Genomic DNA, 12,091 nt, shown 5'->3' on the forward strand with positions numbered 1-12,091 from the left:
GGACGGTTTTCATGTCATGACATGACAATACTTTAAAATTTATGTCACACATACATAGGGAAAGAAAGCAATTGAAAAGAGATGGGGAAAAAAAGGTTTCCTACATGATACTACCTAAACTGAAAGATCTATCAAGAATAAGAAGGATAAATCAAGTCTCCAACTTCTGATTTTAGGCTTATTAAGCAACCATCTAGCAATATGTCTTCCTGTGTGGCTTGCCTAAGAATGTTGAACTGCAATTTTGCAAATATGTATAATGCATTCCATTTCTAAATTCAGTAATAGGAAAAACAAAATGCATCAAGAAGATGTTGAGGCCAGGTCAAGTCATTGGAATCTTTGGAATTAGAATATATAAATTCTGAAAACATGGTTAATTTAGCAGTGGTCCAGGTACTAGGCCTTCTGGTAAACACTGCAACATTGTTGAGCTTTCTTTTTTTACCCAATTCACAAAGTCCTGGAACCACCAGGTCATGTACTTTTCTGCCAGCAACTTTGACTCCTTCTACTCCTACCCTTTGCTCCATCTAATCTGCTAATCTTCAAACCCAGAGCAATCCAATTGTTTGTGTTCTTGAACCTATGTTCTGGTTGAAGACTGTACCTAGGAAGAAATTTCCATAACCTAGTTGAATGGTGGTATGAGAAATTTATGACTCAGCTTCAGTTGGTTTTCAGCACCACTGGGCAATCCTTTTTAAAAATTTGACTAATTAGGGGTACCTGGCTGGCTCAGTCAGAAGAGCATGTGACTGACTCCTAATCTCAGGGTTTTGAGTTCAAGTCTGCCAAATGTGAGGCATATAAGTTACTTAAAAAACATTTTTTTTTGTGACAAAATCACATAAAATTTACCACTTTAATCATTTTTAAGTGTACAGTTCAGCAGTTATGAAACATATCTCTACAACTTTTCTTTTAATTTTACTAATTTAAAAAAAATTTTTTAAATATTTTATTTATTTTTGAGACAGAGAGACAGAGTGTGAGCAGGGGAGGGGCAGAGAGAGAGGGAGACACAGAGTCCCAAGCAGGCTCCAGGCTCTGAGCTGTCAGCACAGAACCTGACGCTGGGCTCAAACCCGTGAACCTAAGCTGAAGTGGGACGCTCAAAGGACTAAGCCACCCAGGCGCCCCTCTACAACTTTTCATCTTCCAGATCTGAAACTCTATACCCATTAAACAATTCTTCTTTTTCTCTCCCTCTAGCCCCTGATATCCACCATTCTACTTTGTTTTTATGAATTTGACCACTTTAGATACCTCATTTAAGAAGAATCATATAGTATTTGTTTTCTAGTGACTGGCTTATTTAACATAATGTCCTCAAGGAGGTTCACCTACATTACAGCATGTGACAGGATAGATTTCTTTCCTTTTTAAGGCTGAATAATATTCCAGGACCCAGATGGAGTCACTTATGTTAAGGCCCCACATCAGCAAACCAAGACTTAATACATAACCTGACTGCAGTTTCAATCTTCCCAGGAATGTAACCTTTAAACTGTCAACATGGAACTTCCTGGTCAGCATGAGGAAATTTATTGCCAGACCCCTTCCATTCCCCTTAGGAGGATGACCTTGCTTAAAACAATGTGTTCTTTGCTAATAATTTTCTTTTCTTCACTCCCTCTCTGTCTTTAAAAACCTTTCCTTTTCCAGGCTTGAAAGAACGTCCTTCTTTTTTTTTTTAAACTGTACTTATTTTGAGAGAGTGAGAGCATGAATGCACGTGGGAGAGTGGGGGAGGGGCAGAGAGAGAGAGAGGGAGAGAGAGAGAATCCCAAACAGGCTCCACAGTGTCAGCACAGAGCCTGACGTGGGGCTCGATCTCATGAACCATGACATGATTTGAGCCAAAATTAAGAGTCAGATGCTTAACCAACTGAGCCACCCAGGCCCCCCAGAGCTCCCTTCTATTTGCTAGATTGGATGCTGCTGGATTCATGAATCACTCAAAGCCAACTGGATCTTTTAAATTACTCAGCTGCCTTTTTGTCCTTTAATAGTATGTCTATACCACATTTTATCTATTTATCCACTGATGGGCATTTGGGCTGCTTCTGCCTCTTTACATTGTAGATAATGCTGATTCGAACATGGGTGGGACAGTCTTCCTGTGTTTCAGTTCTCTCTCCCATTCTCTGAGGCGGTAACTGCTCTTCACACCTGAACCCCATCTACCATCTCCTTCATGCCCAGTAGATGGCTTTGCTCTTTGCTTCCGAGGGAAAGCTGACGTTCGCTCAAGTTCTCCTGACTCGCAAACTTAGCTCCATCTATACCCACCCTGACTTCTGCTATAGGAGTTATCACCTCGGGCTACTCTCATCACGGCACTGTGCCTGCTTCTGGATGGTGAGCTCTCTGAGGTCCCTCATCTCATACTCCCCATGACAGCGTCCAATATATAGCAAAAACAGTATTGAGTTTAACCTCAGCATAAAAAAGGAGCCCCTTCCCTTATGTGGAATCTAAAAAACAAAAGAAATGAATAAACAAAAAAATAGAAAGAGAAATATACAATACATAAGTAAATGAAGAGAACAAACTGGTAGTTGCCAGAGGAGAGGGTAGTGGGGGACAGGCAAAATAGATGAAGAGGATTAAGGGGTACAAACTTCCAATTGTAAAACAAGTCACAGAGATGAAAAGCACAGCATAGGGAATATAGACAATAATATTGTAATAACCATGTATGATGACAGCTGGTGACCACACTTACCCTGGTGAACACGGACTAATGCATACAATTATCAGCTCACTATATGAATTTCACTGAAATTAATATAACATTGTACATGTCAACTGTACTCCAGTAATAAGAGAAAAAGGAGGACCCTAGAGTGGTCTCTCCCAGATGGACCTCCATACATACCAGTTCTTGTGACTCCTTCAAGCTCAGTGCTCCTACGTGAATTACTACCTGATCAAGCCTGCAAAGGAGAAAACATGCTGCATCACTTGGGAGTTTAGAGTAACACAGAAGGGCTGCACTATCCTGCTTTGTGCTGTCTCACTAATCCTGGAAGTCGGCTAATGCCTCACTAATCTCAATCTCAAAACCATTAAATTCTATAGTGGTCTATTTAAAACTAATCTAATAAAGGATTAAAAAAAAAAAAGAATGTCCAGGAAATAAAATTTAAGGTCCAACCAAGCAGAATTTTGAAACCAATAACTGATTAATCGATATTTTTTTAAATATAATTTATTGTCAAACTGGTTACCATACAACACCCAGTGCTCATCCCAACAAGTGCCCTCCTCCCTGCCCATCATCCTCTTTCCCCTCTCCCCCACCCCCATCTACCCTTAGTTTGTTCTCAGTCCTTAAGAGTCTATTACGGTTTGCCTCCCTCACTCTCTGTAACTTTTTTCCCCCTTCCCCTCCCCCATGGTCTTCTGTTAAGTTTCTCAAGATCCACGTATGAGTGAAAATATATGGTTATCTTTCTCTCTCTGGCTTATTTCACTCAGCATAATGCCTTCCAGTTCCATTCACGTTGCTGCAAATGGCCAGATTTCATTCTTTCTCATTGCCAAGTAGTATTCCATTGTATATATAAACCACATCTTCTTTATCCATTTGTCAGGTGATGGACATTTAGGCTCTTTCCATAATTTGGCTATTGTTGAGAGTGTTGCTATAAACATTGGGGTACGTGTACCCCTATGCATCAGCACTCCTGCATCCTTTGGGTAGATTCCTAGCAGCAGGGCTATTGCTGGGTCATAGGGTAGTTCTATTTTTAATTTTTTGAGGAACCTCCACACTGTTTTCCAGAGAGGCTACACCAGTTGCACTCCACCAGCAGTGCAAGAGGGTTCCCGTTTCTCCACATCATCGCCAGCGTCTATAGTCTCCTGATTTGTTCACTTTAGCCACTCTGACCAGCGTGATTGATACTTGAATACCACCTTTGATGAAGCGCTATTTTAGATGGTGTATTTGATGGTGGTAGGTGCCTGGAGATAGGTGTAAAATTGAGACATTTTTTGGTTGGAGATAAAAATAAAGAGGTTCTTCAAAGAGTACAGCCAGGAACCAGCCATATGAGAAATGAATTCACTGCATAAAGCTTTTCCCTGTCTTGTAGGTCCTCAGAATGTGGCCTCTTATAAGAGAGGTTTCCTCTGAGACCCCAATATTCATCTTCGGAGGTGCTCCATGTGACCCCGTGGGCAGAGGCCACAGTGAGATGGGTGTTCTCAGGGAGGGTTAATAAAACTCAGCTGTGAGTCCAGTCATCCCAGTGACTCTTCTGAGGGACCCCTGAATGACTCATGTGCCATCCTGAGGGGATGGAGACACCACATTCTTGTTTAGGCCCGATCAGTGAGTCCTCAGCGATTCTTGACTTGTTAGGTCTCAGGTGAAATGGGACTCACTAAAGAGGTGATGTGATCAGGTATGCATTTTTATAGGAAAAGCCCTCGAAAAGGAGAAGGGAAGGCTGACTGATGTGCTCTACTCTTACCAGTAGCTTGTCCGCATGACCTCCTCAAACCTTTCACACCCCTTCTCCCGGCCTAGGTTAAAACGAGTCACACATTCCTTCCTCCCTTCTATCCTGCTGTTAGTTGCTGCTAGAAAAAACCACCCTGTGGCTTTGATACCAACTCTTAATTTCCCAATTCAGGAGAACGAGGCTCCAGAAAGCCTTCTGGTCATCACGACGGACTTCCCTTCCAATTCCCTGCAATGGCTACTTCAAATCTGGACTACTCTCAAGCTCTATATTCCAGCCCAACTCCTTGTTCCTGGCAGATGTCTTCACTTCCAATACACCAGAAATACAGACGTTTCATACACAGACTGCCCCCCTTCTCCTTCTCTGTGCCTCTACACTTAGTTACCTCCCCATCTATGCTTTCCTCCTAGCTTCATGGCTGTCCTCTAACATTACTCTATCTACTTTTGGTTTTATTTCAAGCCCCACGTGCCCCCAGACCTTCCCATCAAAGGTAGCAGCTGTCTTCTCTTTGTTAATCTTTTCTTCCATAACGGTGTCTTTTCGGCAGAGAAACATGCTCAGAACTACCCTGCTTTACAACTAATTACCCTTCTTTTAATCTTGCTTCTTCCTCCCTAATCTACTACTCCATCTCTCCTTCCCTTCACCAGAAAACGTTTGGAGAATGGGCTGCACTCATGGCCCCCACCTCCGCACACCTGCTGCCTTCTACAGCTCACTGCGGTCTGCTTCTGTTTCAACAACCTCACTGGCTCTGCTCTGAGGTCATTGGTCACAGTCACTGCAAACCAAGCAGTCTTCTCAGCCCTCCATCTACTAACTTTCACAACATCCAATATTTATAACAAATGTGATAACACATCATCTACTGCTAAGAATTACAATGAATTCCTATGTAACACTCGGTACTATGTGCCAGCCACCGTCACAATCCTCGCCACCACCTTAGAAGACATGTACTTTTGGGGCGCCTGGGTGGCGCAGTCGGTTAAGCATCCGACTTCAGCCAGGTCACGATCTCGCGGTCCGGGAGTTCGAGCCCCACATCGGGCTCTGGGCTGATGGCTCAGAGCCTGGAGCCTGTTTCCGATTCTGTGTCTCCCTCTCTCTCTGCCCCTCCCCCGTTCATGCTCTGTCTCTCTCTGTCCCCAAAATAAATAAACGTTGAAAAAAAAAAAAAAAGATTCCTCTGTGTATAAACTTTTCATGGTGCGGGGCGCCTGGGTGGCTCGGTCAGTTAAGCGTCCGACTTCGGCTCAGGTCATGATCTCACGGTCCGTGGGTTCGAGCCCCGCATCGGGCTCTGTGCTGACAGCTCAGAGCCTGGAGCCTGTTTCGGATTCTGTGTCTCCCTCCAATCTTTGCCACCACCTAAGGCAACATCAATCATTGCCTTCTTTGACCCCTGCTTATGCTGGTTATCACAAGGATCAGTGTTAAATTTCGTGATTGGACATCTCCATTGCATGACAAGCAACCTGAAGGCAGGGACTCTGTTTCACCTCCCCAGTGCCAGCACAGTGCATCACACATGACAAATAAAGCTTGGTTAACTGAGTGTGCTTACTGAATGGATCCTGTCCTATTTGCTTACCATGGCATGAATGGAGCATTAAAACAAAAATATATCATTACACTGAAGTTTAGAAAATGTAGAAAGTTCCCTAAGACTACAAAAGGAAGCACCACAGAGAGCATGCTGAGTCACATGCACAGAGAAGATGTAGGGAAGCCAGGGCTGATATAAGCATCAGGCACCCATCCTGAGAGGAGCTGTTCAGAAGAGCCAGGGGACAGCAGAGTCTGTCACCAGCCCCATTCCCTCTTATCCCCTCAGTCCAAGGACAGGTAACCCTTATAGACAGTAAGGGGCAGCTTCCAGATGGATCCTCTGGGAGACAGGTGGGCCTTGCAGTCTGCCTGCTTCCACCTGGAAAGGAAGGGCGCTCCTCTGCCTCAGTGCCTCGCTGAAGTGCCCGGGTCCCCATGCCTCAAGCCTGACCTCTGACCAGAAGGTGAGAGACTGTGTCATCAGAAAAGAGCAGTACTCCACACAGCTCTCTGCAAGAGACCCTTTATCCTGGTGACACCACTCACTTGTTCCGCCCTTTTGTCATCCATTCCTCTGCGACCTGGCGTCGCTCTGAGACGCTCAGGGACAGGCCTTCTCCCGTTGTGCCATTCACTGTTCCAAACAGAGAGTCAGTCAGTGGGGCCAACCAATTCCCTTTGCTCCTCCAACAGCAACACTGGAAACGCAGGGTCAGAACTCCCTGCTTACGAGGGAGGGACATGGGGAAAGATCAGAGGATGGAATCTGGGAGGGGGAATGCCATGTTTCCATTTTTATCTAAGACTCTGTCTTTTTTCTATCTTCACCTTGGCCAGAGCAGCGGGAAGGCTAATTTATGACTTGTAATTACAAATCTGTCCTTGCTATCAGGAACAGACAGCAAGTATTTGAATGGAGACTGTCCTCATTTTAGGCAAATTTTGGGCAAAACCACCCAGTTCTATTATTTGGGCTTGATTGGCAGGAAGATCAACACCATCCAGAGCTGGGATGTCAAGGGCATCACACATGGGAGTTACTTATGAGGATAGTGGTGCATACTGCATAACTAAAACGACCTCAGTCTACAGTTTAACATGATGGCAGCACTCTAGGACAATTTTTAAATGGTAATTCATAATTAAACACCAAGGATATTAATATTTCTTGAATAAGCACTCTTACATATTCACTTATTCTCACAGCAACCCTGCAAAGTACAAATGATTTTTCTCATTTACAGATGAAAAAATGAGGCTCTGAATCACTAAGTAATCTAAGTTTGAATCCAGATCTGTGTGTTTCCAAAACTTGCCCTGCTAATACAATAATCTCTTAATGGACCACAGAAAGTATGCAAACAGCACTAGGATACATTACAGGAGCCTAAGGCATATGGTTAGCACTTCAGATCACCAAACACTGAGCACTCAGGTGGGGTAGAGAAGGGGAGTGAGAGTAGGAAAGAGCGTTTTTCCCACTCCTTTGGGGTCTTAAGAAATTTCAAACATGCTCTACTAGTAGGGATGTTCCTACTTTTTCCCTACACCCAGGGGACATCTGTGGCCTTTCAATGAGTAAGAATCTGTCTTCCTCACTACAGCTTGGAGCTGTAAGGCAGACACCAAGTGGTTCTGTAATCAGGTTCTGGTTTAATGTGTGGCCTGCACACCTTTTCACAGAAGTTTTAACCTCCTTTGATTCTGACCTTATGCTTCCAGTTTTTAAGGGGCCCCTGTTGGTAGAGCAGTAGCTCAGGAAAAAGACGTAGTGTCCAGTCTATGGAGTCAAGCACCCAGAACACAACACAAGGGGTAACTCAACCAGAGGTAAGCATAGTTCTCAGGCCTGAAATATTCAGGGTCTGACCTTTTAATTTCCACCGTCTCTGAAATAAATGAGGGTAACTGCTGGACCTGTGATTCCCTTGTGTGCTGCATGTAGAGTCTTTCTACATTTAACATATGAAAGGTCTGGTTGAGGTCAGAATAAAGCCCATTCTTAAGACAGAGAAGTCTGGATTTTGCTGTTACTCTACCATTTCTTGGTTCAGTGCGTTAGGCACCCTGAATAATATATCTGAGTCATAGATTTTCCTCCTTAAGTGGGGATAAAAATAATACCTTATCTGTTTTGAAGGTACACCACCAAATTAGATAATCTCTTGAGATGCCTTCCACATCTGAAACTGATGAGTCCACAGATTCACAAATTTTACTTAGCTTAGCCAGTAACCTATGGCACAAGACATTGTGACCTCCTACTAGTAACCAGGTAAGAGCTACTCTCTGAGGATTTGGCTAGAGATGTATAGAGAAATCTCTAAAGATGACTCACCAAAAATATTCTTCACTCCCTGTTCTTCCACAAGATAGTCCACGTACTGACCAATGACTGAAAAGTTGATTTCTCTAAAGGACACAGGAAAAAAAAAAAAAAGAAGAAATGCATATTAAGACTTTTTTAGAATATTATTCAACCAACCCTCAAATCTATAAACTGCTCCCTTTTGTTAATAGTTATTAAAAGTCCACCCGGCCGGTGTGTAAAACTTTTAACTTGCTCTAAATAATGCCTGAGTTTTTCCTTGTTTTTTGAGTGATTTCTCTAGTTGTTCATATATGCTTCACTTACGTGAGCAACACATCACTTATTTATCAGCAAAGGCTTTACATTTAAATATCCCCACAAGTAATATTTAAAAAGTAATTACTTAGTAAGCTTTTGCCCTTTTGGGGAAGAACAATGGTCGAAGCCGTGGTGAAATGAGAATTTAACATTCCATTTGGTGAGAGGCAATCATCTTTTAGGCTTACAAGATAGGAAAATTCGATCTTAATATTTAAGAATTTTAGCACTTAATATTTGTGACAGCAAATTAAGCTTCAATTGTATTTGCTAGTTTTACATCGAACAGGATTAACATCGGAGAGGAACTTGGCTGTCACTGCTTCTCAAAGCACGGTCTGTGGAAGAGTAGCACAGGCATCTGGGGTCTGTAAGAAATGCAGAGTCCCAGTCCTCACACAGTCCTCCCCAGTCAAAATCCGCATGGGAATAAGATTCTCTTGTGATCTGCATGCATGCACTGGGCAGTCTGAAGAGCAATGACCCTGTAAGGATCTGATGCTTAAGGCAATAAGGGCTCTTTTCCTTAAAAATCATACTGATTTTAAAATCTAGAAACAGATTTACACACATCATATAAAGTGACTTGTTATCAAAGTGCAGGTGAAGATGATGGGGGCTAGAGAGTGAAAATTCAAAGGAAAACTGTGCTATGGCTAGCAGGTGTTAAATGCCACAGAACCCATGGTTACACAGCCAAGAACAAAAAGTGCTAGTTGGCTTCCATTTACATTTTTGTCAATGGGGACCAGAAAATCTCAGTTTAATTTTAACCTTGTTAACATCCTTTTCATCTTTGCTTATTGTATTCCTTACCACATGAAAACAAAACAAAAAAATCTGATGCATAAAGAAAACAAAGACATCAAAGGATATTTATCAAAGATAATAGAAACACTAGAGATAACAAAAAAGAATGCACAGGCAGTCACTATCCACAACATGCAAATGACAACTAATCAGAGCCAGTCAAATGGGAAAGTGTGCTTTAAAGCAGTTCTAAGGCCCCCTGAGGGGAGCAGACTCCCTCCATAATGGCATAATGGCATAATGGCTCACGAGCACAGCCTCAGAACATTGCTGCCCCTGCCCCCCTTGCTCAAATACCAAATCCTGGCCTCTCAGTCTTGCTGAGCAGGGGGGCTCCCTCAATACAGCACAAGAACAAATTTAGGTTGTTCTCACCTAAAGGGAGAATGGGTGAGTTATCTGCCTAGACAATCCATCTCAATACCCTCATTTAGGTCAGCTTGACCTGTTCAACTCGGAATATCTATGTTCCTGCCACTTGGAACCTGCTTCTGACTGCTTCCATCAGCCCTCTGCCACTTGGGATAAGCTCTGAGATGCAGGAAAATCAGTAGCGGCTTTGTCTATGCATGGCTAACCCTGATTTTGACCAGTAGTGCTCATCTACCAATGCAAGCAACCAGCAAATAGCTCTGGCAGACCTAGGGAACTTCCAAATCAGACTGGAAGCTGGAAAGAAATCTGGTGGGCAACCGTCCATGTTGGAATCACAGACTCAAACACAGTGGCTCCTGTACACTTTCACTGAGGTCTTGACAGCTCCCCAATCCCATCCCAACCACGTACTGAAGACCACTTAGAGCAGGCCTGGCTTTGTCACCAAGGAGGAGCCTTTAGAGTTCCGGATTGTCAGGGGCTGGTAGGTACTGTACTTTGATGTGCATTCTTTTGGTTTAGTCTAATGCTTCTTCATTTGGAAAGGGAGGCTGAAGAGCTTGTTTCCATTTTCAGAAATACTTAAGGAGAGAAACTGATTTAGTCTGTTAGGGTGTGTGTGTGTGTGTGTCCCCAGAATGGAGTCTAAACTCAGCAGGGACCCACACTGCCAAGTGGGCCTCTAATGGCCAGTCTAGTACACGTGCTCAGCACCCTACCTGGCTCCAATGAAATGCTCAATCATTACTGCTGTTACTACTCCTCATGACAAAACCCAGAAACACCTCACACCCTCAGCGAAGTTCACATCCCTACTTACACGTTTATTTACTTTTAAGAGAGACAGAGAGACAGACAAGAGTGCAAACTGGGGAGGGGCAGAGAAACCGGGAGACACAGAGTCTGAAGCAGGCTGCAGGCTCTGAGCTATCAGCACAGAGCCCAATGCAGGCCTCAAACTCACCAACAGAGATCATGGCCTAAGGTGAAGTCTGATGCCGAACTGACTGAGCCACCCAAACACCCCAAGAATCATTTTGTAAATTGTTTATGCTCACCCTGCAGGCTAGAGCAAGGGCTTCCAGAAGGCAGGCCTGTGCCTTTTATACCTCACAATCCCTAGTCTGTGCCTGGCATAGGGCAGAGACTCAATGATGGTGAAACACCCATGATCACTGTCTTAAAAGCAGCTTATCCCCACACCCGCAGGATACATTTAAACCTATAACGTTAACTGAATAAAGGAGAAACTAGTATATAAATAACTAGACCATTGAGAAAACATGATAAAGGCTATGACTGAATCAAAAAGTATACGGGATGGGGCGCCTGGGTGGCTCAGGTCATGATCTCACGGCTTGTGGGTTCGAGCCCGGTGTTGGGCTCTGTGCTGACAAAGCCTGGAGCTCTCCAGCTCAGAGCCTGGAGCCTGCTTCAGATTCTGTCTCCTTCTCTCTCTGCTCCTTCCCTGCTCTCACTCTGTCTCTCTCAAAAATAAATAAAACATTAAAAAAAGTTTTTTTAAGTATACAGGGGTTTAGAAGAGGGACTAATTATTCTAATCAGGGAGGCTTGGGAACAGAGACTTTGAGGAGGTGGATCTGGAATAAACAGGATGAAATCTTGCACTCCTCCCTCCCTTGGCTCTTCTCTTTCCAGGGAGTTGGCTGCACCCTTTGACAAATGTAGGCCAGTACATGAAGCCCATGATTCCTCTCCTCTTTCAGTGGACTCCATACTATTTTAGGGCTTCAGTGGGTAGTGCTTCCATCTATACTGACCCCCTTCTCACTACTCCTTTAGGCCTTGCTTGATGGGAGCTACAATTATACTAGGGTTAGGGATGCTATGGGTGATACATTTTCTAGCCCCTCAAGAAAGCAGCTTGTTGGGGCGCCTGGGTGGCCCAGCTGGTTAAGGATCCGGCTCTTGGTTTCAGTTTAGGCCATGATTCCATGGTTCCTGAGTTCAAACCCCACATTGGGCTCCAAGATGACTGCACAGAGGTGCTTGGGATTCTCTGCCTCTCTATGCCCCTCCCGTTTGCACATGTGTGCTCTTTCTGTCTCTCTCTCAAAATAAACTTTAAAAAATGAAAGAAAGAAGTTTGTTGCTTTTCATAAAATGCTCCTAAAATCCTCTTAGAGAGAGGTGGAAAAGAGATGGCTCCCAAATGTTTTGACCTTCACAACATTAAACATTTATTTTCTTGTTTAAAAAAATGACTTTGAGGGGGGCCTGG

At 43.7% G+C, this 12,091-nt stretch overlaps 1 protein-coding gene across 5 annotated transcripts in view; it reads right to left on the bottom strand.

Annotated features, from left to right (window-relative positions):
* Window positions 1-12,091, bottom strand: part of NPL (N-acetylneuraminate pyruvate lyase) — a 38,052-nt gene that overhangs the window by 14,745 nt on the left and 11,216 nt on the right. For 4 of the 5 annotated variants that reach the window (XM_006942759.5, XM_019821757.3, XM_003999270.6 and 1 more), the window contains exons 3-5: window positions 8,374-8,447; window positions 6,582-6,669; window positions 2,885-2,942 (exon numbers count right to left, since the gene is read on the bottom strand). In XM_006942759.5, coding sequence (XP_006942821.3) covers window positions 2,885-2,942; window positions 6,582-6,669; window positions 8,374-8,447 — 220 coding nt within the window. The remainder of the gene's footprint in view (window positions 1-2,884; window positions 2,943-6,581; window positions 6,670-8,373; window positions 8,448-12,091) is intronic. The other variant, XM_023247373.2, reaches the window with a different exon arrangement.

This window comes from Felis catus, chromosome F1, assembly GCF_018350175.1.
Source record: "Felis catus isolate Fca126 chromosome F1, F.catus_Fca126_mat1.0, whole genome shotgun sequence".
In the NCBI taxonomy this organism is placed as follows: domain Eukaryota; kingdom Metazoa; phylum Chordata; class Mammalia; order Carnivora; family Felidae; genus Felis; species Felis catus.